At 36.6% G+C, this 26,502-nt stretch overlaps 1 protein-coding gene across 3 annotated transcripts in view; it reads right to left on the bottom strand.

The window, feature by feature from the left end:
• The window catches only part of Klhl13 (kelch like family member 13), a 108,043-nt gene that overhangs the window by 67,145 nt on the left and 14,396 nt on the right, over nucleotides 1–26,502 (bottom strand). The window contains exons 1-2 of one of the 3 annotated variants that reach the window (XM_051140930.1): nucleotides 11,560–11,674; nucleotides 9,761–9,826 (exon numbers count right to left, since the gene is read on the bottom strand). The exons of 1 other annotated variant lie outside the window; for it this stretch is intronic. In XM_051140930.1, the coding sequence (XP_050996887.1) occupies nucleotides 9,761–9,826; nucleotides 11,560–11,600 (107 nt within the window). In that variant the 5' untranslated portion in view covers nucleotides 11,601–11,674. Of the gene's footprint in view, nucleotides 1–9,760; nucleotides 9,827–11,559; nucleotides 11,675–26,502 lie in introns of those variants that run through there. One more of the 3 variants, XM_051140929.1, reaches the window with a different exon arrangement.

Below are 26,502 nucleotides of genomic sequence, written 5' to 3'. Positions count from 1 at the left end.
AGTGACTGTCAAAGAGGTTCCAAAAATTGAAGCTGCTATTACAGCAGCGTGAGGTATTCCAGGAAAGCAATGCCAAATAAAGGCTTCATCTCCATTGTTTTAAAATACTGCCTGAAAATAGTGTTGTGAATAATCCCGAAGCGATTGTGGGTTTTACACTTTTGTTTAAAGCAGCAAAACGAAGTTGCGAGATTTCTATGCAATCAAAAAAAAATATTTTTAAAAATAGGTTAAATTAAGTTATTATTATGTACACCACTTCCTTTACCATCTGGAAAATATTGCTTCTCATATGGGCAAGTTGCTGCTGTCAAAGTCTACCTTCCTAACACCACTCTATTCTACTAAAAACAAAATTATCTTATCTCTGTCAATGTCTACTTAATAAAGGCAGACCACCAATTACAGCAAAGTCACTACCCTTTGAAAACCAGAACTGCACCAACAAAGAGCTCGTGTTTATTCTAATACTTATGCCCAGACAATAAACTCATACCTCCAGCCAATCATTTTGGCTTTCAGAGATTCTTTCCAAATTGTCCCTGGTCTCTAAAGACTTAAAAATATTTTTTACATTAAAAAAAACTATAGCTGAATGTTTCTTTAATAAGAAACTATTTTCAAATATCCCCAAATATAACATTTAACATACCACAAACATAGCATGAAATCAGTTAGGATAATCACAACCCCCTTTTAAAATTTAGTTCATTTTCTATGAGATATAAATATGAGAAAAAAAATGAGAATAAATACGAGAAAAGCCATTTTCTATTAGATATAAGTACAGATGTAGGAGGAGCATTTACGTACACATAAACGTCTGGAAAGACAAGGTTTATTTGGAAATACTGATCAGTAATCCATAAACCCCATAAATATTAAATTGACATCAGCCAACACTACCTCCCATGTAATTTTTATTCTATCATAAAACACAAGCCAGAAAATCCAATTGTATTTTCAACTCCTTTTAGTACTCAATGCAAAACTGTCAGGGAAATCCTTAAATGAATCAAAGAAAGGCATATTCATCACCATCTGAGCAGTCAAAGCATACATTTAAAAAAAAACTCACAAATACAATTAGGCCATTGTCAGTATCTCACATTGGAGGATTTTATGTTTCTAGGAAGGACCTCACAAGTAGCCAGCAAAGGTAAGTTGTTTGAAACCCAGAGGAAAAATACATGCATAAATATACACAGACAAGCAGGCACCTCATTCCAGAATGAGCTTCTAATAAAATTTCAAACTCTGAGGCACATGCAGACATTTCAAAATATTAAACATATAATACCAATATATTAGCTGTTTGTCATAAGAGGGGTATATTTTAGGAAGGAAGGATTTAGGCTTTTATGCTTATGGCAACTCTACAAAGCAGCAATTGTAAATGTGACTTCACCTTCTGAGAACAGTGACTCCCAGACTTGTACCAAACCACAGTGACAGGTGTTTCAAATAGTTCTTTGCCTAGAGAGACACCTCAAAATTGCTGAACAGAAAACAGGACAAGAGTTTTCTACCTTTTTAAAGTATACAGTCAATGGTCACATTCTTAGGCATACATAGCGTTTAAGGCATCATTCTTCTGTCAACAATCAACTGACTGACACCAACCCAAAGCAAGATAACACATCAAATTTCAGTCTAGATTTCTGAGAGACTTAGTGTTATGTAGAATATTTTAATAGGTGTTCAAAGTGAGAAGAAACTAAAACTGCTACCTTCCATCCCATTTTCAGCACCCTTAAAGACGCAAACCCAGAATATGCTAGACCTAATTGCGAGCATTCATTTACATTCAGTTCTAGGTTTGGAGTTTAATAAGTTGTTATATCCTTTTTAATTATCTGTCACAAGCAAATAATCATTATGGCAAGGGCATAAGAAATAATTACTTTAAGTAGAAATATGGTCTCTGAATTGTCATCTATTTAAATCTGCTTAACAACATCACTTCTCACATATCTTTTAGAAATAAATTTTACCCAGGTAAAATTGCCTCCTTTATGAATTAGCAGTATACCAAAATTAACCAGATTTCACTCTATTAGCAGAGAATCTAATCGCAAATATTGAGTATGATCATAATTACCCTTATATCTCAGAACACAAAGTATTTTCATCTATATAAAAGAAAATGATTAAATATACATTTAAAATTTAATTTTACCCAGATTTACCCAGATTCAGTGAAGCACTACTTTGAAACTGATATTCGTAAATGTCCCCTAATCATATCACAGGAACTGCTGATTTTATTTATTTGGATGCTACCACATAAACAGATAAGACAAAAGGAAAACTTCTATAAAAATATTCCGAATATTTTATGAACATTAATTACTTAAGTACCTGTGAAATGTGCACCTGAAAAATAAAATAGCCAGAAGGCCATGGTGGTTCTTGGTCAAGGCCATAGAAAGAAAGCTCATTCTTCGATAGTTCCTACATACAAAATCCCATTGCTTCCAAAGTAGAAAAAGAAGATTTTTAGAACTGGTAGATTCCTTAGAAAATATCTTTTCCAGTATTTGCATATGTGGAGATGAGAAATCTAAACTCAGAAAAGTTAATTTGTCTTCTGTCATTGTGCTGACTCGCACAACATTGCTTCCAGTTTCCTAGTCCAGGGTTACTACTATAGCATTCCTAAAGACTCTTCATTCAGACTATGCATTAGATGTATGCTTCTATCTCAAGTGAACCACATTCTATTAATTATCCCAGCATATTCTAAAGAAACAAGGACAACTAAGAGATATTTCATTCTTCTATTGGATGGACACTGAAAGACAGAAATGGCACAGAATCGCCCAAATGAAAAGGTGCACACACATAAAGAACCACATCTGAAACAATATGTAGAAGAATAGTCAGGTGGAAAATAACATAAGTACAATTTGAGGCAGTCTTGGTATAGAGACAATATAGCTAATATTCATTATTTTTATCAATGCAAATAAATATGCCTAAATAACCTATAGACATGTGAATTTTCTGCTACAGCCTGTCATATCAGTTCATCAAATAAATTCACTGATACTTAGGTGCCTATTTTCTCCCTCAATTACTTTTCTGATAGGCCTAAGAACATACATTTTCCCTCCAATTTTTGGTTAATCTTGCAGTAGTTACAGATAAAGACTAATAGCAGCAGGCATAGTATATGCAAGCAGGCACAATGTAATTAGCAAAATGACACTATCTCTTCAGACCAATCTAGAATATCCATGTTACTCCTATTGTCCTGATAAAACTATATAAATCATACCACGCTGCATACTCCATTTATGTTTATGCTCTACCAATGAATTTGTAAAAGTTTGTAGATGGTAACCAAGTAGAACTTCTAAATCTGGCCAAACTTGCAAAGAAAAAAAAAAGGTTATTAGCACAACAAAATTTTTTTGAGAACTACACTTCATATTTGTGGTTATAAACAAGTATACATGTGTCTTTCATACACAGTAAAATTATATGTGCTTGTTTGTCTCCTTAATTTTTCTCTGTGAACTCAAATACAAAATATACAGTAAATTTCTTCATAGATACTTTTATAGCTTTGTTATAATCAATCTCAAAGGTTTCTCAGGGAATATTACATTAGATAATTCTATTTTGAAAACTTTTCTAGCAGAATTACATAGATACGCATGGTTCCAAAAGAGATCTATAGAAATATATACAAGTAGAAGTACCCCTGGGAGAGTACCACTATCTTATGTTCATAAGCAGGTACAGAAAACCCCTTACTCCATAGCAGCATAAATAACACGAAGGGCAGGACACTTGAATAGATCCAATGGCTAAGAGTAATAAGTTATGCAGTGCTAGAACAGCAATGTAAAGAGAAAATGTACCAACAAAACAAAAACAAAAACAAGACACATGATGTAAGAACCAAAGAACAATATTGTTCAAGGAATAAGAAGGGACATAAAGACTGGAATGTTAAGAACCTCCTTATTTTTACATAAAACATTTATAGTTGGAAGCCTTACTTGATTGTCATCTACATACTTTTGCTAATTGATTGGGAGAACCTCTACCAAAGAAGCCATGGGGCTAAGACAGGAAGGAGTAGGTGTGGGTGGATGAAGATACTCAGGGACTATATTAAGCAGAGAAGAAAAGTCCAGCTCAGACCCACAAATTCTGACTATACTTACTATGCTCACTCTTCTGCTAAAGTTAAAAAAAGATTAATGTTGACTGTAAGTTCAGAAGTTATTGCCTTCCCTACTGTATATCTTCTGGTACTATCTATATTATTTGTATCTTTTCTTCTTATCTACCCTTCAGTGTTTAAAATTATTCCCATCTGTTTAGAAATGCTTTAACTAGTATCTGTAATCACTGTGGAACTAGTAGCAGAAATGAATTATTTTTAATATATACTATTTACATAAATTGTTTTTACACTATCATTTTACAATTATTTGAAAGCAGCAACATAAAAGGATAGTTTGACATCATCTTAGGAGGGATATTTTACTTGGTGGCCTAGTAGGATGCCATGCTGTTAGTATACCTCATACCACAATCATGTTAATCCTTCAAAGAGAATCAAGATATCCTTTCATTCGTATAACTTCCTGACTCAACATCATTTCTGTCATATTGGGAGGCACTCTGTGGACATAATTTGAGTGAATTGAATGGAAAATACATAAGCAGATGATCGACTCAATCAGAATACCCTAATGAAGAAACATGCTTGAAATAGTATTGCTAATTTGCTATCACTACAAGTAGAAGTCAAGTGAAAGGAATATTCGTTAGTTTGATAATTTTATGCTACAGAATCCTTAATATAAAAATATCTATCTATCAACATACCTATATTTCTATCTGTTGATCTATTTAAAATACAGTATCAATATCAGGTGAAGGCTTGATTCCCAGATGGTGACATGATTTGGAAAGGAGTTGGAAAGTAAAAGGTAAGGAAGGAGGTCACTTGGGCATACTCTGGAAGACATAACTTGGTCCGCAGCCTCTCCACAGCCTCTTAGACATCATAATGTAAGCAGCCTCTATTCTATGTCCCCAACCCCATGATATTCCAGCTTGCCTTAGATGTAAAGGATTTAGATGACCTTGAGCTGAAACCTCTGAAACTAAATTGTTTCACTAAGGCATTTGTCACCTTGGTGAAAAACTGACCAGTCCAGATGCCATCTGGATAAAAGAGGTACATGTTAAATAAAATCATTCATAAGTAAAATAAACTGGTCTACTGAAAAAGCTGTGTTTTCTTTCACTCCAAATAAGGATTATTCACCCGGCTAAAAACCTCTCAGCAATGTCCTAAGGATATCCTTAAATTACTTTGAGGGAAATAAGACATTAAGCTTCCAAACTTACCCAAGTAAAAAGCTATTCGAAAATGTGCAGGGCAGGATAGAGTGTGACTTAGTAAGAGACCATCAGAATGCTTAAAGCTATGGGTTTGACACCCATGAGAGCCAAACATAATTAAAATAAGTATGTATAGCAAATTTGAATGAACTACTAAGACTATGGGTGTTTTAAATGAAAATATTTACATTTTAAATATTTCAGGACTTTGTTTTCATTTTGGTAACTTTCTATAGAAGCAGAAGTAACAAAGTTGAATGGAGAAAATATGGCAATTTTTATATTTGTAAGTATATTTGTACGGTTTTGGTAAAAGTCAGTAATTTCTAATCATGTTTATCTATGATGGTTGAAAAAATTTCAATAATAAGCACAGTGCATACCAAACAAAAAGTGTGCCACTTAAAGAAAACCAACACTTTATATACTAATTTAGAAACATCTAGTCATTGATAAAGCATGAGGGTTTGAAGGCCTTTCAAAAAGATTTACTTCAACGTTCCAACTTTAATTGATGAGATACTACCACTATTTTAAAAAGCAAATTTTTAAATGCAAAGATCTACTACATTCCCATGAGAACACTGGTGTCTTGGCTAAAGATGAGATTGGAAGATTACTGATTATTTTGTCTCTTTCTCTCCTTGTTTATAAATTTTGATTATAGTGAAACTGCGATCTTATTTTGGTTGCCAGAAGTAAATCCTTTCATAGAAACCTAATCCTAATGATTCATTAAAATTATACAACATTATACCAAATTGCTATATGAAAGGTTGTGATTTTCTTTTACTTTTTTCTAGACTTGTTTATTGAAACTTTAAATTTCCTATACATATATACAATAAAACTACTACTGTCTGCTGAGTGGTGGTGGCACATGCCTTTGATCCCAGCACTCAGGAGGCAGTGGCAGGCAGATCTCTGAGTCCGAGGCCAGCCTGGTCTAGATAGAGTTTCAGGACAAGAAGAGTTTTACAGAGAAACCCTGTCTCAAAAACAAACAAACAAACAACAAAAACAAAAACAAAACCCACCACCACTACCAAAACAACCCCATACAAACCTCTACTACTATTAACAAAAAGTAGGACGGGCAGATCTAGACCCAGGGGTCCTGCTCAAACTATGGCACCAGCCAAGGACAATACGTGCAATAAACTTTGAAGCTCTACCCAGATGTACCCAATGGACAGGACATTCTTCACAGTTGAGTGGAAAGTGGGGGTCTGACTTTCACACGAACTCGAGTGCCCCATATACGACCATGTTCCCTGGATGGGGAGGCCTGGTGGCACTCAGAGGAAGAATAGCAGGCAACCAAGAATATATCTGATACCCTATAAGCATATACAGGGATAGGAGGTCCCCCTCAGTCACAGTCATAGGGGAGGGGAGTAAGGGAAAATTGGGAGGGAGAGAGGAATGGGAGGATACAAGGGATGGGATAACCATTGACATGTAATATGAATAAATTAATAAAATAAGAGTGGATTGTGCCTAAAAACAAAAAGTTCATTTGCGTATGGGACCATATGCTTTAGTCTTGTACCATGGGCAATGGAAGCAGAGATCTAAGGTTATCTGGGCTACAGAGTAACAAGACCAGGTCTCTGATAAATAAAAGATTCAATTGTATAAAGAAAAAAAACTTCAGCAATAACTCTATCTCAAACTTGAACCTAATGACCACTCCTACAACATGAAGCCCAACAGTTACATTAAAGGGTGTTTGCCATTATTTATTTTCTATGAAAACACCCTATAGACATGACTAGTAGCTTCATCAGTGCCTATATTTTTCGTGACTATTCCTAGAGCCTTCTCATTTTTTGATTTGGAATTCTTTGGTGATTTTGAGAGCTCCAAAGTAAGTAAAAGATACCAAAAATGCACTGAAACATGACAAACGTATGGTGTTTGGTCTGAATTATAGAAGCAAGTTTAAACATTGCATAATTCATTCCTTGTCTTTTATCTCATGTTCCATTATTTGCTGAATGCTAGTTTGAATAAAAATTGAATGCACCTTCTATGTTAACCATACGTTTAAGCTAAAGGTAATCTGCATTTGAACTTTCTATTTGAATTTCTTTCTACAGCTGTTAATATATTCAGAACTCTGTCTTCAAAATCATAGATGGACCTTAAATAACCAGTTATTTCTTACAGCATTATGAAGCTATGTAACACTTCAATGAAAGTACACTTTCCTGTTGGCTAGTATATAAAGTCATCGTTCCTTCTTCAGCTTCATCTATGTCAGATATACTGCAGGATATTTTTATCAGTTTTCCATTAGTGGATCTGAGCAATTTGTTTACGTTCTTATGACATTTCAAGATAATAAAGCAAGAATATTTATGCTTGGAGGTTTTCAGAAATAAAACTTTCACGATTCAGATTTGTAAAGTATCACAAAACTTGCAAACGACAAAACTTGAGGTAGCCAGACTGAGCTTAAACTGCTCCTGTAAAATGAAGAAAAACATTAGCAAGTTTAAGAAGATCATGCATTCCATCTGGGTGTGGTGGTGCACGCCTTTATTCCCAGCACTCAGGAGGCAGAGGCAGGTAGATCTCTGTGAGTTCAAAGCCAGCCTGGTCTACAAAGCAAGTCCAGGACAGCCAGAGCAACACAGGGAAACCCTGTCTCGAAAAAGCAAAACAAAACAAAAAAAACAGGTTACCAAGAAGAGACTTGATACCCTATGAGCATATACAGGGAGAGGAAATCCCCCACAGGCACAGTCATAGGGGAGGGGAATAAGGGAAAAATGGGAGGGAGGAAAGAATGGGAGGATACAAGGGATGGGATAACCATTGAGATGTAACAAGAATAAATTAATAAAAAAATTTTTTTTAAATTACAAAGCTAAAAAAACATATTAGTCACCATAGACAGTGTCATATAAACTTCTTATATATCACAAATATCAGAATCAACAAATTTACTCTGTTTAGACCAAACCTCCTTGAGAGAATCTGCATGATAAAATAGTTGACATAAGCAAGCACTGAAAACTCTGCTAGGCGTTACAAATACACAAGAGCACACCTGACCTGAGTGCATGTCTAATCAGACAAACCCACAGGAGAAGACATACAGTGATGTTAGAAAGCTTTAGCTACACAGCACTTCGGACAGCCTAATTTTTTAAACATTCTATTAAAATATTTTCATATAAAAGAAATCTGGCCAAATTTAGCTATTGAAATACCAAAACTTATTTTTCATTTTTTAGTGACATTTTTCTTTGCCTTTTACCTTCCTCAAGTTTAAAACAGACACAAGACTTTCTAAAATACCTCACTGTCTTCAAACTGCACAAAAGCCACTGCATTGTGATATGCTTCAAATAAAGACACAGAAATGTGCACAAATGGTGGCTTTCATGCCTCACCCTCGCCTGCCCTTGTCCCCACTCTCTTAGTTGATATGCTTTGACATAAAACACAGATTCTGCTGAGAAAAAGCTGTTCTTTCCTTGGCTCTTCACAAGGCAATAGTGAGGCCCAAAAAACTTTTATACCTTTAAGGTAAATGCTCTGTCTGAAACACTAGTGTGTAACGAATCACCTGGGGTGAATAAAATGTCAAAGTCAGGGGGCGGGGACCCATACTCTGCATTTTAAACAATTACTCCGACTCATTATCACTCAAGTAGGCTTGGGGAAAGACTGCCTTAAAGCCAAGGTATGGAACCTCCTGCCCAAGATACCCAAGCTACAGTAATAGTTCCCTCTCTCAGTCGCTGGCCTCTTTCTTAGCACAGCAGCACTGGCTGCTCACCACCAACTGTCAAACTGCTATCCAGAATTCTTATCTTGCCCTCCCACACTCAACATCCTTTCCAGTGAGGAAGCTCTGAAAGCAAGGTGTCTAGCTGACAAAAGCAGACAGACAGATGCACAGTAGGAAAAAAAAGTGTGGTGTACAGGAATTAGGAAACAAATACAGTAAAAATTAGATTGATTACGCAATATAGGTTTAAAGGTTAAAATCTTGTTTTAAAGTCCATTCATTAGCTAAAGAGGGCAGAACAAGAGACCTGTGGTCTGGCTGCAACTCTGACACTAATTAGCTTAATGACCTCAAGTGCTAATTTTCTTTTCTGTAAATTGGGGGAAATGCCACTGTCTTTGTTTATCTCACAGCAATGTTATGAAAGTGAAATGAACTTTGGTTTGCGAATACACACTGAAAAGTACAAAGCACAATACAATGATGCAAATATTATCAACACATTTCTCAATCAACACAGACCCTAGACATCAATGGAAGTTTATTTGATAACTAAATGTCTTCAAATACCTCAGGGTCTTATAAAAATAAATTCTCATCAGAAAAAAAAAGCAGGTACAGGAAAATTTAGACCCTTAGACATACCCTGAAGTTGATTTTTTGAATATATCCTTGAAATCGGCTTGTTTTAAAGACAATTGCCTCCGTCTCCTAAAAGTGGAGTGCAAAAAAAAAAAAAAAAAAGTCTGGTTAATTGTGGCTTCATTGTACTTGGTTCAAATTTTTCAATGCATACTCTGAAAATATTTAATGTAATTTAACAGGCCGTATTTATAAATTCTGATCATTTAAAGCCACATGGAACATTTTAATACTACATAAGTTAGTTTTACAAAACAGTAATAGAAAAATATGGTTGCATTTGCTTCAAGAAGCTTTCTTAATGTTTCAGAAGCCATAAAATGTAGGCTGTCATTAAATAAAACATTGATTTGTAGCCGATCTACAAGACAAAGCTAATCAAATTAGCATAGAAAGAAACATTTTTTTTTTCAGTAGATATCCCCTCAGCCTTTGGAATGATTTGTCATATTTTTAGCTTTTAAAGCCTAAAGGTCAGTTCTTTTCTGACACACTGCTTTGCCATAAAGACCCAAAAGCAAATGACAACCATTCGATGGTTGCAGAGAACATATGGCTGATGGTTTTCTGGGTTCATTTACTGCCATTTTTCTTGTTTTCACACTGCTTTTAATTAACAAAAACAGGTAAATAGAGGTACAAGCTCCTGTACAGAAAAATTGTGAGACTTTTTTTTGGTGAAGTTTTCTCCTTTTTTATTATATATATATATATATATATATATATATAATTATTATATATATATATATCCCAACATTGGGCAGACACGCTCTTGTACTGCCTCGGGAATGCAGTTTTAAAAATAGAGACTACTACAGAAACACTGCAGTATATGCTGCTGACAGTCAACTCTCCTAAAAAAAATTACAATTTGCTGGCAGATGTTTGAGGCGCTCCAACACAATGCATAATTTATTTGCATTTATTGCATTGATGTTGCTATGAAATTATACCAAAAAAGCATTAACCTTACTAATATTGTCCTTAAAATAAACCATCTCAGATCTTTTCAAAGCACTAGTGCATTATTAAAGTCAAAACTATATCAAAGTCTAAGAGAATCTTTAGAAAGACCTTGACAAAGACATTATCCAAAATATTCTCTTAAGTCTAAAGGCATTCCATAAAATATGATGATTATAGAAATTTTGATTTCTATTTGAAAATTATAAATTCAAGACAACATCTTTCTAAGGGCAATACCATCTCACAGCTTATTTTTAAATATTATGGCTGAATAATATTTTTAAATATTATGGCTGAATAATAAAAAGGTATAATAGATTAAATTCATATTTGTCATTATTTTATTATTAAGCCTTGTCAAGCAAATGCCAATTCTATTACTTCTGTGCTTACAATATACTAAAATATCTTTAAATATAGGTTATTTTATATTCTTATTAATATTATTCCTTTTCTTTGTGTATGTAAGAGCAATCTTGTGTGCCACCTTCTGGTAACTAAGTGAAATTATCTATTTTTACACAAGTCACTATTCTTTATTTTAACTTTTAAAAAATACATATTTCTCAACCTGTATTACATTTATGCTATATAAATAAATCCATTCCACAGTCTGAAGTAAAATAAAAATTCCTTAGAGGCTTTTTAAAAAAGAAATCAAGCTTTACACATGCTCCCTATGATTTTTACATGGTTACCAATATGTCTCCTGAAATCTACAATACATATAAAATTGATTTTTATATACCGCTTCACAGCCACATCTCAAAATCACAGGCTTGCTATTTTAATAAATAAGTAACAGTAGTAAATAAAGAAAAAGAAAGGTCTCTTACCAATAAGCCCATTTTTCTCTTAAGGTTTGAACTCTCATCATTTGTCATGTTCTTGTGGATCCCTCTCTCATCAAATTCTCTGGAGTTTTAAAGTTAAGAGCTGTGATGCACAGCTAGGCTCTGCTACTACACAGTAGCGCACCCCAGTGCATCTGCCTGGTATAGCACATCAGCTGTAGCTCCCAGAAACGGAAACAAGCCTTTTATATGCAAAAGCCTATGTCCTGCACACCTTGCCTTGATAAGAAATTACAGTCAGTGTGGTTGAACTATTTATATTCCATATCTAAACTCCTGATCAAATATGAAAATGAGAACCAAATGAATCCCGAGCTTAGTTCCAGCAAACTGAACAGGAGCAAAACGCTCATGTACAGCAGAGGCAATGTGAGACAAATGCTAGCACCAGGAGCTCTGACTCAGGCAAAACATGCTTACCTAAAAGTAATCTTATTTTTGCAAGCATCACTGTTTTATTATTTGCAATATGGTCTTAAATCTTTATTATCTTTCACACTTTCCCATCTCTATTATAGACAATAATCAATCCTAGGCAATCATTAAGTCCTACATTTTTTTCTCCTACATCAATTTTCCAAAAATCTACCTCCTAATGGTTTGTCTAAACAAATAAGCTACCTCAAAAAAAAAAAAAAAACCTGGACACATGTAACTGTTATCTCTGCAACTCCCATTTTTACTCTCCAATCACATTATTTCTCTATCACTCTTGTAAATAAAGCTACATGTGATAAAAAAAATTAGATTTTGGTAACTACTGAAATCAGCTCTGTTAAGTACATTATTTAGTGACACTGACATAAAGGCGGATGAGACACAAGTCTTTTGGTCTCAAGAAGCTCCTGATTGAGTGAGGCACAAAAACGTGGTACAAGAGCTCCAGCAGCATAGAATGAGGATCCCAAAGCAGAGGGACAATGCAAACCCTGCTGCAGCTGGGGCTAAATACTGACTTGATGTAGCAGGCAGTGGCTGGAAAGGGGGTAGGAGCGTTGAGGGACATGAATTTTAAGGCATACAAAAGACCACATAGCAGAAGACAACACAGGACAGCAAGAAGATTTGCATATCCCCCTTTGTGCTATGAGAAACCATTTGTTGAGTGAGCATAATTAATCAAGCAGTAAGTTCAGCATCAAGCATCCAGTACACCATGGCTGACGGGCTTTCAGCTGTCTGCTATACCAGCCCAGAAATACCGGCATATCAGTCTCTATCATACCCAGTTTTCTTCGTTCTTTCTTGCTTTTGCTCCACAGGTCTTCCTGGCATACCATTTGTCTCTCAGCCTCCTTTTCTAAATGAAATCCACCCTTTTAGATTTACCCCAAGTTGCATTCTTTTGTATGGTATCATCCAGCTTTGCTTAAGAGGGACTGCACATTACTCCGGATGTCTAGGATATAATGTCTAAGAAATCATTTTGATCCTATGCCCATTACATGAAATGGGATGGTTAGAAAGGTAACAATAAGGGCAGAGGACAGAGTATGGGGCAAAGGGAGCTCAAGAAACCCACTTATCAAAGTGACCCAGATATCTAAGTATATACTGCTTTTTATAACTTCTTAAACCATGCTTAAACCTCAAAGGGGAATATTGGAATTGTAGGAGAGATGGGCTTCTATTAGACAGGAGGAGCTTTGCATCATCACTAATTATATTGTATAGATCTAGTTTAAAAAATACAGAGGACAGATGAAAGATGCCAACAGAACACCTAAAAGATGGACAAGTAGACCTTAAAAACAGTTGTGAAGTTGAGGAAAACTGTGACTGCGTTTTTATCACTTGGAGTAAAGCAAAAGAATTCACCTTGAGGGCATCCAGTAAACTAGAGGAATTCACGAAGACCACAGAAAAGGAGATGGGAAATGGAAGCCAGTGTGAATTGTTTTATCTAGGTTCAAATCTTCTAGGATGGGCTGTTAGAGGAGAAAATCAAGGAGTAAGACGAAAGCGCTAATTTTTTAAAGGGTTAACTGTTTGGCTAGCAGTTTAATCTAGGGCAAGAAAGTGTCCTTAGGTGTGTGGACAACAGTGTTCTCACCCTATGGAATCACATTCAGCTTTGTTTCATCGTGTTTATGGATACACAATATCTTAGGATTTATTCAATGATGCAAAAAACCATGATGTTTTCATTTATTTTAAAAAAGTAGGTAATACTTAAAGTGTATGCTCTCTGACTTAATATTTCCCACACAAACATTGTCTATGTACCTTCTTTTTTACTGAGAGTAAAATCCCACAAGTTCCTTTTGTACTAATTTGTAAGGAAAAAAAACACGGAGGGAAAAAGAAGCACGTAACTTTGGAAATGCGCCACACCTTCACAAGGGGTTTTCAGGATGGACTAGGAGGCAGCCAGACAGAAAAATCATCTAATTTGTCTTCATAACAATTTTTAAACTGTATTTTAATGATATTATGGATTGAAAACAGAATAAATAAACCAGACCCTTCACCCATTTAGCTTTGTAGAAAACAAGAGTAATGACCACAGCATTTCCTTTAGGCTTGACAGGAAAGAAAGCAATCAGCTTTACATTCCTGGTTAGAATGCATATTTTACTCAAATGCACCTAGCTAGATCATTTTAAGGTGGTAAAGGGAATGGGGGTGAGCGGTAAGGACAAGAACTATCAATGAAAGTATGACAAGTATCATATAATATGTGTGATTCTAACAAGTGTCTATTAGTCTAGTATAATTAACTTACAGTCCACTTTAAATATCATCTTATCACATTCATGACAACATTCTATCTGCTGATAATATTTAAGACAGCTCAGAATATGGTTGAGTTAGGTTGTTTGTAGAATTTTCAGTCCTTAAATCTATGGATGATGTATTTAGAAAATCACTGGTATAAAGAAAAGTTAGTCTGGATATTTATATCAAAAGTAATCATTCATATTCCTATAGAGCAGAAGTTCATATTTCAGGTTTATTACCAGATTTCAGTAGTATTACCATTCAATGATTGTAGCAACAGAGGCAAAGGAATGAGAGTAGCTAAGAATGCAATAACTGTTGCCTGTGCTTTCATAGGATTAGTACAAAGTGGAAAAGGAGGGCAGAGGACAGGGTTTCCTACTCTGGTGGTTTGAATAGTTATGGTCCCCTTAGCATCATGTGTTTGACAGCTTAGCTCATAGGGGGTGGCACTATTAGGAGGTGTGGCTTTGTTGGAGTAGGTGTGGCCTTGTTGGAGGAAGTGTTTTGCTGTGAGGACAGGCTTTGAGGTCTTCTATGTTCAAGGTATGGCCCAGTGTAGCTCACAGTCTCCTTCTGCTGACTATTGATCAAGATGCAGAGCTCTCAGCTCCTTCTCCAGCACCATGTCTGCTTACATGCCTCTGTGTGTGTGTGTGTGTGTGTGTGTGTGTGTGTGTGTGTGTGTGTTCAGGTGAAACACTCATATACACAAGATAGGTAAATAAATCTCTTCTTAGAAAAATATTATGGAGAGCTGGGCTCAGTGGCATACGCCTTTAACCGCAGCACTTGGGGAGGCAGAGGCAGGTAGATCTCTGCAAGTTTGAAGCCAGCCTGGTCTACAAAGTGAGTTCAGGACAGCCAGGGCTACACAGAGAGATCATGTCTTGAAAAAACAAAAACAAAAAAAGGAGGAAGGTGGGAGGGAGGTAGAGAAGGAAGGAAGGAGAGAAAGAAGGAAGAGTATGACACACATACCAGACAACTACACAGCAACACAATGGACAGAAATTCATACTAATTAATCACTATTCAAAGTAGACCATGAAATCTACATGTTATATTAACCTTAAGTTAATATAGTACTTTAAAAAAGGGCTAGGATATACAGGTTAGCATATTAGTTAATTTACATTTTTTATCATGTTAGATTGAAAAGAACTAGAAACAAGCTAACTAAAATTCCCCAAACACACAGACATTTTTGACTAATAAACAAAAATATCCTCACCTGTCAATTACTTGTCAAGTTGCTTTTCCTATCCAGATACTAGATAATTCAGTTGTTTCAAGTATTAGTTTAAACTCAATCAGCAAATTTTCTATTGTTTTATTACACCTCTTAACTTTGAAGTACCTCATTTTCATTTTCATGTTTACCTGGTCCTTGTGTAGGCAACACACGTGTTAATGTTTCCAGTCATTCTGCCGCTGAGAAAACAAAGGTTTTAAGTGATTCATCTTTGTAACAGCTGCTGAGATAGATGGAAAACAAGAATCCAGGCAACACACACACACACACACACACACACACACACACACACACACACACACACACACACACCCCTAAACAACTGTGCTCTCTAAAAAAGTTTTTCATATAGCAATGGGGAGAGGAACAGGGAGTAGGTGAGGAAGTTATACTATAGCCATTTGACAAAAGTTGCAGAAGAGTCTATCTATACCTGGCCCAGAAATATCTTCCCAATGTCAATTTGGGGTTTCCTTTCATCTATCTATCAATCAGCAACTTCTTGGCGTACATTTTAAGCATGTGTCCAATTAGTTTCATAGATGTTTCTGCTGGGAATTCCATGCTCTCCATATCAACCAAAAAGTCTTCTAGTCATGCGTCTCCTTTCATGATACCCCTTCAACGAAACCCTCCTACACATCCCTTACCTCATGCCTGCTGGGTTCTAGCCTCCTGGGTAGTATATCTCCTACCTCTTTGGATTATAGCTGTTTGTTTCTGTCCCTTCCCCATCTTTCTACACACACACACACACACACACACACACACACACACACACACACACCACATTCTACTCATATAACCTATGAACTGAGGTTGAATTTTCTTATGCTTTTTTAAGACTTAACTCAGTGTCTCACAAATAACAACCCAATAAAAAGGATAAATGTAGGGGAAATCATATCCAGCAGAGGTAGTTTTTTTCCCCTAAATTTAATTTTAATAGGTAAATAATGAATCATTAAAGGGTCTTATCCTCCTCAAACTAAAATATGAGTCACAAGACAGAAATGAAAGACTATAATAGTAAGCAGCATACTGAAAGTGGTTCCTCTCGATGCTTGCGTGATGGAACCTGTGACTGGCAGAATGCTCAGCACAGTAGATAAGTAACTGTGGAGTACATGGATGTGGAGGTGACTCAGTAAATGAGTAATGAACTGTATGGGGCAAAGGAAATTCTTAGCTAGAATAAAAGCAATGCTCATTGTCAATTTTCTAGGTAAATATAAAATTGGCAAGACTTAGAGAAGTGAAGAAATGTAGTTTTACTGCATTATCACCACCTAGTCTAGTGCATATTGAAAAAATGAAGTTGTATCCCCTAAAGCTAGTCATTTCTACAGGCTAGTAATTAAAAATGATAGAAGCATATTCTGTGGATTATTAGATTCTATTAAATTCATATTTCAACCAGTGGTGATGAAAGAACATATTTTAAAATCCAATATTGACAATCCACTAGATGGAGCAAAAATATAAAACAGTAAGTTCAAGCAAGCTCAACGACACAAATTGTATAAAGGACAGTTGACAGTCAACTATACAAATGAGGGACCCTGGTGTTAGCAATCAGGCATCTCCATGACCAGTTGCAGGGTACTTAACAGCTGGATGACTGGCATGTCTACAGCCATCCCAGAAACTCAGCAAAAGCAGGATACATTATCAACAGCCCCCAGGATGCAACTGTCCCCTGAGCCACGGGTGCTTTCTGTACATGCTCTGGGTCACCTTATAAGGAACTCATTCCCCTCCCCCATCTCTCTCTTGTTATCTCCCCAGAGACAGTATCTATAACCCCTCCCTAATAAAACCTCTCACGTGGACTCATCACATAGATCCGCTGCCTAAATCCCAACACCAGGGAAGGAAAGAGACTAACAGAATGGTGTGAAGAAGGAGTGCAACCAAGGGAGCCGATACAGTCAATGTCCATCATATACTCAAAGAAGCCTGTCGTCTTTATGAAACCCACAATGAATATACTCCAATAAACAGGACACAATTAAGTATACAGCTGAAACACAGGAAGGCATAAGGCTACCATGACCTTAGTTTTCAAAATAGAAAAAGACACATTTTTTTTATTAAAGAGCTATGAAACCCTACTCAATTAGATATGTATATAGGTTTAAGGATGTGTCTTTAATCTTTACCTCCAAAATTCCTTGCCTATCCTTTCACACAGACTGACAGGGAATAAGTACCAAGGGTATCAATATAATGAATAATACAATACATTCGACTTCCCAATACAAATACTACTGGACTTCCCACGGGAAGGAGCCTGTTTGCAAAGTGAATTAACATATAGAGTAAGTGAATGGGGGCAGAAGCTGCAGCAGCGATGGGGGCTGACTGCTGCAGATCATTAGCCACTGTCTCTAGTGTGTTTGGGGAAAGCACTGGAAGGCCTGTTGGCTTTCACTAAAAAGAAAAAAATGTAGTCTTAGAATGTAATCATTGAGTTTTGCTAACATCGCACAAATTTGAGGACACAGAAATTTAGCACACAAGGCCTTATGGCCTAGTTAAGAGTCTCAGAAGTAAAAAGGCTGTTAAGAATTTGATCCTAAAGAAAGACCAGCCCATGAGCCACAGAGATTAGTCAGCCAGCAATAAAAACAGACACTAACAATTAAAGGAAGAAGATCCTGGACAATGAAATATAGTAGCCAAAAGTGGGACCCTGCATTAACAAGCCACAACCAAGGCTGAAGTTTGACACCCCATCACTTAAAATCTCCAGGAGCCTCTTTTTTGATTCAATTCTATTCCCTATTATAACTACCAACAATACCACTTTACCCATAACTGCCATCTAGCCATTAGGAAAAAATGACACAACTTATTGCATATACTAAATCTGTGTATGAGAATACACAGGGACAATGTAAGGGGGAACAGTCAAGAAGGGAAATTAAGGAAAGGTTTTCAGCAAGGGTTTTGCAGACTGGAAATACCCTCCTGATGTGGAACTCCCTCTCCCTCCAGCCTCACCCTTTGCCACACATTGTTTGCTCTGTAGTACTGCCAGAAATTATAGCAATTACAGGTTCACTTGAGCTAGCAAGAAGCCTGTTGAAATTACAATGACTATAGCTTCCAGGATGAGGGAGCTATCAGTTATTCACACATTGGTGTGAATGAGTTCAACCAAATCTCTTCAAATAGCAAAGAGCTTTTGCCCTGAGGGAATGAAGCCAGCTGGACTAGGAGAAAGAATTTCTGTCACCCTGGCAATATTAGCTGGGGTACTATTTCAAGAATGTTACCAGCACAGAGGGCTTTGAAAAAATAGTAGAAATCAAGAAACTGGGACTCAGTGAATAAAGATCTCTGCAGCCAATCTAATAACCTGAATTCCATCTCTGGGATCCACATTCTGCAAAGAGAGAGCCGACTCCCAGAAGTTGTCCTTTGACCTCCACAAGTGTTCAGTGGCATACACAGACACCTACACAGATATACATATTTATATATTTAGGAATACATCCATGCACACACATACATACATACATACATACATACATACATACATACATACATACATACATACATACCAATTATAAAGAGGCTATGATTTTGAAATAAAGGAAGGGGTTGGTACATTGGAGAACTTAGAGAGGAAAGGGAAGGAGAAAATAACTGGAAAGTGTGCCGTAGACTAGAGAAACTGGGTGTTGAAAAAATCATACAAAAACAACAAAGCTCAATTTCCCGAACTCTGGCTTCTGGTCCAAAATCTAACACATCTTCCATGACACTCTGCTTCTATACATGGCTGTGGGGCTCAGGCCAGCACTATCCAAGGGGTACACTGACTACTTAAGGAGCTTGACTACAATAATTGTACTTATTGTACGTAGGCTACAAATTTCATCATCATAGATATGATATGAATTTGTTAAAAACTGATTTGCAAGTAAGCCTTTAGAACAAATTCCAATAGATCCTTTGCACAGACTGTGACTGACCTCCTGTTTTCATGGAAGCTCTGCCTGTTCTTCAATTTCAAATATGATTTCAAATTGCATTTACAAAACTCTTCCAGTACTTACCACACAATGTGTAGAGTTGTTTATCACTTCAGCACTCTAAATGAAGACTGTAAGCAAAGCACTACAGGTACGTTCTTCATTCAGTATTCAAGCATTTAAGAAGCATCCACTTTGTACCAGGGACTGTGCTTCAGCTGATGCATTAAGGCTGAACAAATTCAGTTTCCCACTTTCAGTGTGGGGACATTGAGTACATGAGATGTGAAGTAAACATGATACGTTCCGGGTGACACAAATGAACGCAGATAGCCTTAACTGTACTAGGGCAAGAAATCAGAGAACACTTCACAGACGACGCCTGAACTCAGTATTTATAAATAAGCACGAACATGTAAAACATCAAGCCAGAGGGGATTACAGAGGGAGGCTGTACCACTCCTAATTGTGTTAAGGCACAATTCCAACTGTGATGAACTCAGGTTAAAAATAAGATAGTAATAATGGAAGATAGTCAAAGAGATTTCTATGAAGTTGAATATACAAGTCTCATCAGCTAATATTTATCACTTACTATGTGCCAAGTTGTATTAAAAAATATTTCTTCCACTTAGTCACTGAAATTACTTAATCCTTACTACATCATTATGATGTAGGTTTTCATAATATTCCTCTTTCCAAAAGACAAAACTAAGACAGAATAACAAAGTGGCATGACTACAGTTATACAGTATAGTAATATCGGACCTAGAATTTGAAACAAAGCAGTTTAGCTCCAGAAGTCACATGTTCTTAAGTCCCTGGTATATTAGCTTCACATGTTAAAGGAGAGATGGATCCAAGATGACATCCAATTTACTGACAGAAAAAAGATAGATGTAGAAGGGGCTTCCACAGAGCAACAATGTCAACAGTTAAGTTGAGGTTCTAGGATGGGATGGTATTTCTAACCAAATAGGTACCTTATTATGTACTCACTTTGTCCTCTATTTGAGAACTTGGCATATTCATACTCTTGGAATTATTCATAAATGTGACTTATCACCTTTATTAGGATGAGAGCTCCAAAGACAAAACTATGTCTTGTTCAGTTTTTGATGAGCTTCAACTAATATTCAATATGTACTCATTAAAAAGAAACTCCCCATGGTCTTACTACACCCGGGGTCTGTGCTGATGTCCCTGGCCCATGGTACCACCGAAAGCCAAGTGGATCTCCATGATCTATGCTGCAGCCTAAAGCCAGGTTGATGTTTGGGGGCTGTGATGCTGCTGGGGGCTATATTGATGTGAGTGGCCTGTGCTGCCTCCTAAGGCCATGTTGATGTCTGTGGTCTGGGCTGCCTCCAAGACCTTGTCTGAGTCCATGCTCATACTGCAGCCAGGGGGTTGTGTTCATGGTCTGTGCTATTGACAGAAACCATCTGGAAGCCCATACTCCATGCTCCTGCTGACTGTAAAGAGCAAGGAGGCTACTTTGGCAGTGATACTGATAACTGCAAATGCGCAGTTGAGAAAGGAGCACATGGAAGGTTCTGTGACAACTCGTACTTCCCCCACAACCCCCCTCATAGCCTAGATCTGTTTGCTTTTTAAAATTCAGTTATTTACTGAATCATGATGGCTTCAAAAATAAAATAGTTTTAAAAAAAAACCTACAGGCGTGATTATTCAATTTCACATTATGTATATACTATAGAGACTTCAATGTTTCTTTTAATAAAGGCATGTTTCCAGCCTCCATATAAAGAATGCAGAAATGCATTCTTGGGAATGCTGGAGTTCAGTACTAGTAATGCATCTGGTATGAAGGAGATGGTGGTTCCTGATCTAGTCTTGAATTCAACAACAATATCCACCAAATGGTAAGTAACACAGTGTGTTTTCTCTTTCTAGTAATCATTAAAACAGAGAATCTACTCAAATTGTGCTTTCTAATAAAGAACAATACACAATATCTACTAGTAACCTCTAAACTAATAGGAATTACTTCCAAAAAAAAAATAATAGGTATTACCCTCAAAAAGGAAGCTTCCATCTTATCTGCAAGCTAACAATGCTAACAATGTATGGACTCACTGCAAGTGCATGAAAACACACACACACACACACACACACACATACACACACACACACACACACACACACACACACACACACGGGGCAGGGGATATTATAAAAAGCTTTCTGACAACTTTCATGGAGGCTTATCCCTCTTTACATCCCCTAACAATGGATGGGCTCATATGTGCACACACATACATACACCATGGGGGGAGCAGGGGTAGGATGACGAAAGAAAGTTTTCTGACAAATGTGAACTTATCCTAATTTACAACCCCAGAGAATAGTTATGAGTCTGGTGGGCAATGTACAGAAACCAGGCCATAGGCAAATACTAGAAGAAGGACATACATTCATTTAAATGTCTAATAATTTTCACTTAGGAAATGTAGTCATCCTTTGATTTAACAGGATATTCAGGTTCAAATAATAATCACTAATCTAAATTTCTAAACTCTATGTTCCACTTCTTTCAGGGTACAACTAAGCATACCACCCTCTAGAATGTTCATAGACACATGGCAAGTATAATTTATTTTGTAATATACAGACTATCATAAAATTCTTTGTATTTACTCTTGTTCTGAAGTAAAATAAAGTTTTAACTATTTTTCAAATTCAATATCAATTAATATACAAGTAGTACAAAATTTAAAAGCTACATTAAAAATAAATGTTCTATGTGAAGATTCTATCGCCACAGATTCACACAACTGAAGTTGGTTCAAAAATACATAAACACAAATCTGTCCACAAGCAAAATATTTTGAAAGTCATTCCAAGACAATAAAATGATGAGCATAAAATAAATATAAGTGTTAACTATGATAGTATATAAGATGCCTATCAAAAGCCCCGTTAATATCACAGCCATTTAACAGATGACAGCTTAGATCCTTCAAGACCAGGTGGCTCTTGTTGGAACTAAACCATGGATCCTGAGGCCATAATTAAATTCTAATTATCAGGTTTGCTTTAGTCTGATTTTCTCCCCTATTTTAGCACCCAGTATATTCAATCTTATCAAATAATTCTACATGTTTTAATAGGCTATAAGCATCCCTGAGGCTGTCAAAATACCTCAAGGCTTTAAAAATAAGTGGCAATTAAAATATTAAGCACATAAAAGGGGAAGCCATATATGTAATAAACACAAGTAATAACTATTAATCAAAAGGAACCTTTATATTCAAGATGTCATTCATCTATTATCTTTTATATCTCTAACATGTCAACAAGGAAGCTGAAATCCATGGTAGTCAAATGATAGTTTGAAGTCAGCAAAGCTGGGACTAAGAACTAACTTATTTTTTTGAAAACCAAGTTTATAAGGCATTAATAAAGGCAGCTTGAGGGAAGAATAAGAACAATAAAGTTATTAGTAGTAAAGGCAGTAGACATGGAGACAGAGATAAGAGACAACTACACAGCACATAGAGACCTGACAGGAAGAAGTACTCATCTTTATGGGACTGTAAAGCATCACCTTAGAAGAGATTGGAAGTGTGTTGTCTTGATGTTTTTCAGCTACAAACATACAAGGGATACACTGTGGATCACAGAGACTTAAAATTGCCTTCACCTGCCTAGGTCTAATTTCTGAAGGTTAAAAAAAATCAGTGTCAGAGGACTTGAATGGCATGGAGATTGAGTCATGAGAAATTGGTTAGTCATTTATTGAGTATTTGAGTATATGATCGACCCATCAGGTGTATCATATGGTTATTGGGGCTGTGCACTGTAGAGTGTATAAGCATGTACAACTGAGTTAATTCGAAATACAAGAATCATAGCTACCATGAGAAACCAGCACCTCTAAGCCCTAGATTAAATGCCCAAGTGTTTTCCACACAGGACTGGCATCTAGATTTTACTAGAGAGGACAAACCTGTGGCTAAATGAATGACAGAGGTGTGTGTGTGTGTGTGTGTGTGTGTGTGTGTGTGTGTGTGTGTGTGTGTGTTGCTGAATTTTTCAGAAATTCACCATTTATAACATCTGGACTAGACAATTTCCTACTGGAAGAACTCTGCAACAAAGCTATTTCTATGGACATGAGGAGAAACTACAGACTACTAAGTGGAGAAGCGAAACAGCATTGAAGATGTCCAAGGGAAAGCCTGCAGAGCAAACAGACTGACAACAGAAAACAAACCACTCCCTTCCTGACCCAACCATCCAGTCCATCTATTGACAAAACCTCAGTGGCTAGGTGGTAAAGAAAAGGAATATTTAAAGAGGATTAGTCCATATTCTTTTTTAAATTAATTTATTTATATTATATCTCAATGGTTATCCCATCCCTTGTATCCTCCCATTTCTCCCTCCCTCCCAGTTTCCCCTTACTCCCCTCCCCTATGACTGTGATTGAGGGGGACTTCCTCCTCCTGTATATGCTCATAGGGTATCAAGTAAACTTCAAATCCCTACCCAGATCTAGCCAATGGACAGGACATTCTCCACAGTTGAGTGGAGAGTGGGGTATGACTTTTCACACGAACTCTGGTGCCCCATATTTGACCACGTCCCCTGGATGGGGAGGCCTGGTGGCACTCAGAGGAAGGATAGCAGGCTACCAAGAAGAGACTTGATACCCAGTCCATTTTCTTAAAGGAAGAAAATAAAAGGTTTAATTTAAAATTGAAGGACCATAAGTAAGTAACTGACAAATGGCTTATATAGAAAAACTAGATTGTTCTTTTAAAAGCAAGAGGCAAGTTACAACCCATCTATATCACACACTTGTTTTTACCAAGTCCATTTTCTAGACAAACTTGCTAGGACAAGAATGTTGTAACTCTGTTGTTTTTATTCTATTACTCCATGCTATATAAATTATTCATCAAAATTACAAATTAGACATCAAAATGACACATGCCAGTGTGCTCTGCCTAACTAAAATAGGCTCCTAAGTACCAATTTATTTGAATCTTATGATGTGGGGCTTATTAGCTTCACACAATGGATAGGAATATAAACGACAAACCCCAAAGTTAGCTCACTTCGATGGTTGACATGGCCATTTCTCCACACAGATCAGCCTTCATTAAGGGTCTGTTATTCAATATGGCCAAGTAAAGGCAACAAAGATGACGTTCCAGGTCAGAATCCATACTGCTCAAAGAAGCCTAGCCATAATTAGATACTGCAGATGTATTTGGGCTGCAAAATTATTTTCTGCACCAAAATCCCAAAATACTGCAAGATCAAATAAATTTCATCTACTTAGATTAAAAGTATATCTGAGGAATGTTGCAACCTCAAAATTATGCCCAACATGCACTTATTTCAACAAAATAGAAAAAGGTATCTTTATTGGCTAGGAATAAATATGAAAGTAAAATTACACTCACTTTAATAGTTTTCAAGGGAATAGTTCCCTAGAGCTTAGATTTTATGAACCAGTAAAATTGACAAAGAGAAAGGAAAGGAAGAGGAAAATAAAGACTCATCTAACTTATTGGGGTAGAAACTTTGTTTGACTAAACAAGAACTTTTTCTCCCAGAACACACTATGTAGTCCAGACTGGCCTCAACTCACATAAATTCACCTGCCTCTGCCTCCTAAGTTCTAGTATTAAGGCATGAGCCACCACACCAAACTTAAGCAAGAACATTTCAAGAGGGAACCCTTATGCACATTTCAAACAGAAATATTTGGAGATCAAATGTGCCTTCTTTTCTTTCTTGTAATTTATTTGGCATCAAAATCTGAGCGGACTTGAAGTCATGTGAAAGTAATTCCTGGCCTGAACTGGCATGAGGCTAGCTATAGGCTTCTCCCACTTAGTGTTAATAGTCCTCAGCTACCCCGTGGAAACATTACTGTGACTGATTGTGACACATCACTGTAAAAAAGAGTCTACTGGGACTGCTATTACATAAAAGATAGGTTATCTTTCAGAAAACTAAAATGAACAGATTTCAAGATATACTTCCCGGCGAGTATTTCTGCACTAAGGGTCAGATTCATAATCTGATTCCCAATCTAATTCACAAGATACACAATCATTGGTCTCCAAGTTTTCACCAAATCAATAGGATTTAAGCAGCCAACAAGTAAGAACAATCTCAGAAAAAAAGAAAGCTAGCTATCCTTTATAAGCACAAAAGTTAACTTTCTACAGATCTGTGTTAACTAGCATGTCATAATATTACCGTTGAAAAGCATCGTATTAGATGACTCTATCTCCCAAATATGACGCTCAGAACTCTTTGGTGTTGTGAGCAGTATGGTCCCTATGGAACAAGAATGACAGGAGTCTGTAGATAAACTCTATTTATAAAGCAAAAGAGTCGGTAGTCATGGGTAATCCATCCAACAGCAGAATTTTCAGGTTGCACACTGGAATTGTCATGACAGTACAAACTAGAAGGATATGCAAGGCTGGCTCAAGGGTCAGTGAAAAGGTTCTTTTACGCTGAAAGAACTAATATGGCTAAATGAACATGAATGTAGAAACTCGAAGAGGTTTCCTCATTGTCAACACTAGGAAAGCCTGAAGGAAAAATCACCAGCGAGTCACTTTGCCACAAGAATTTTGTGCCACTTAAGGCCTTTGCTTATTCTCTGATACATATCAAACTCACCCAGTAGATGCTAATGAGTCAAATGTCCAACTGTTTAAGATGGAGGAAAATTTAAGCACTCTTATAAGGCCCACAACTTGTATCAATAAACAAGATAATGCAGTAACTTTGACAGCATTTAATGAGTTTCCACATGATAGAAGTCACTACACTAGCCTTAGAAAATGAGCGACTAGAGATGAGCATCTCAGTCTCCTTGTGGGTTTTGTGGTCTATGCAGGTGACACAAATTAAAAAGTTAAACAGCTAAGGGAAGCTGAGTACTCTGGAAGCAGAGGTTGGAGGGTTACC

This window comes from Acomys russatus, chromosome X (genome assembly GCF_903995435.1).
Source record: "Acomys russatus chromosome X, mAcoRus1.1, whole genome shotgun sequence".
Taxonomy (NCBI): Eukaryota; Metazoa; Chordata; class Mammalia; order Rodentia; family Muridae; genus Acomys; species Acomys russatus.
Note: the sequence above shows the minus strand (reverse complement) of the source record. Positions and strands in the feature narration are given on the sequence as shown.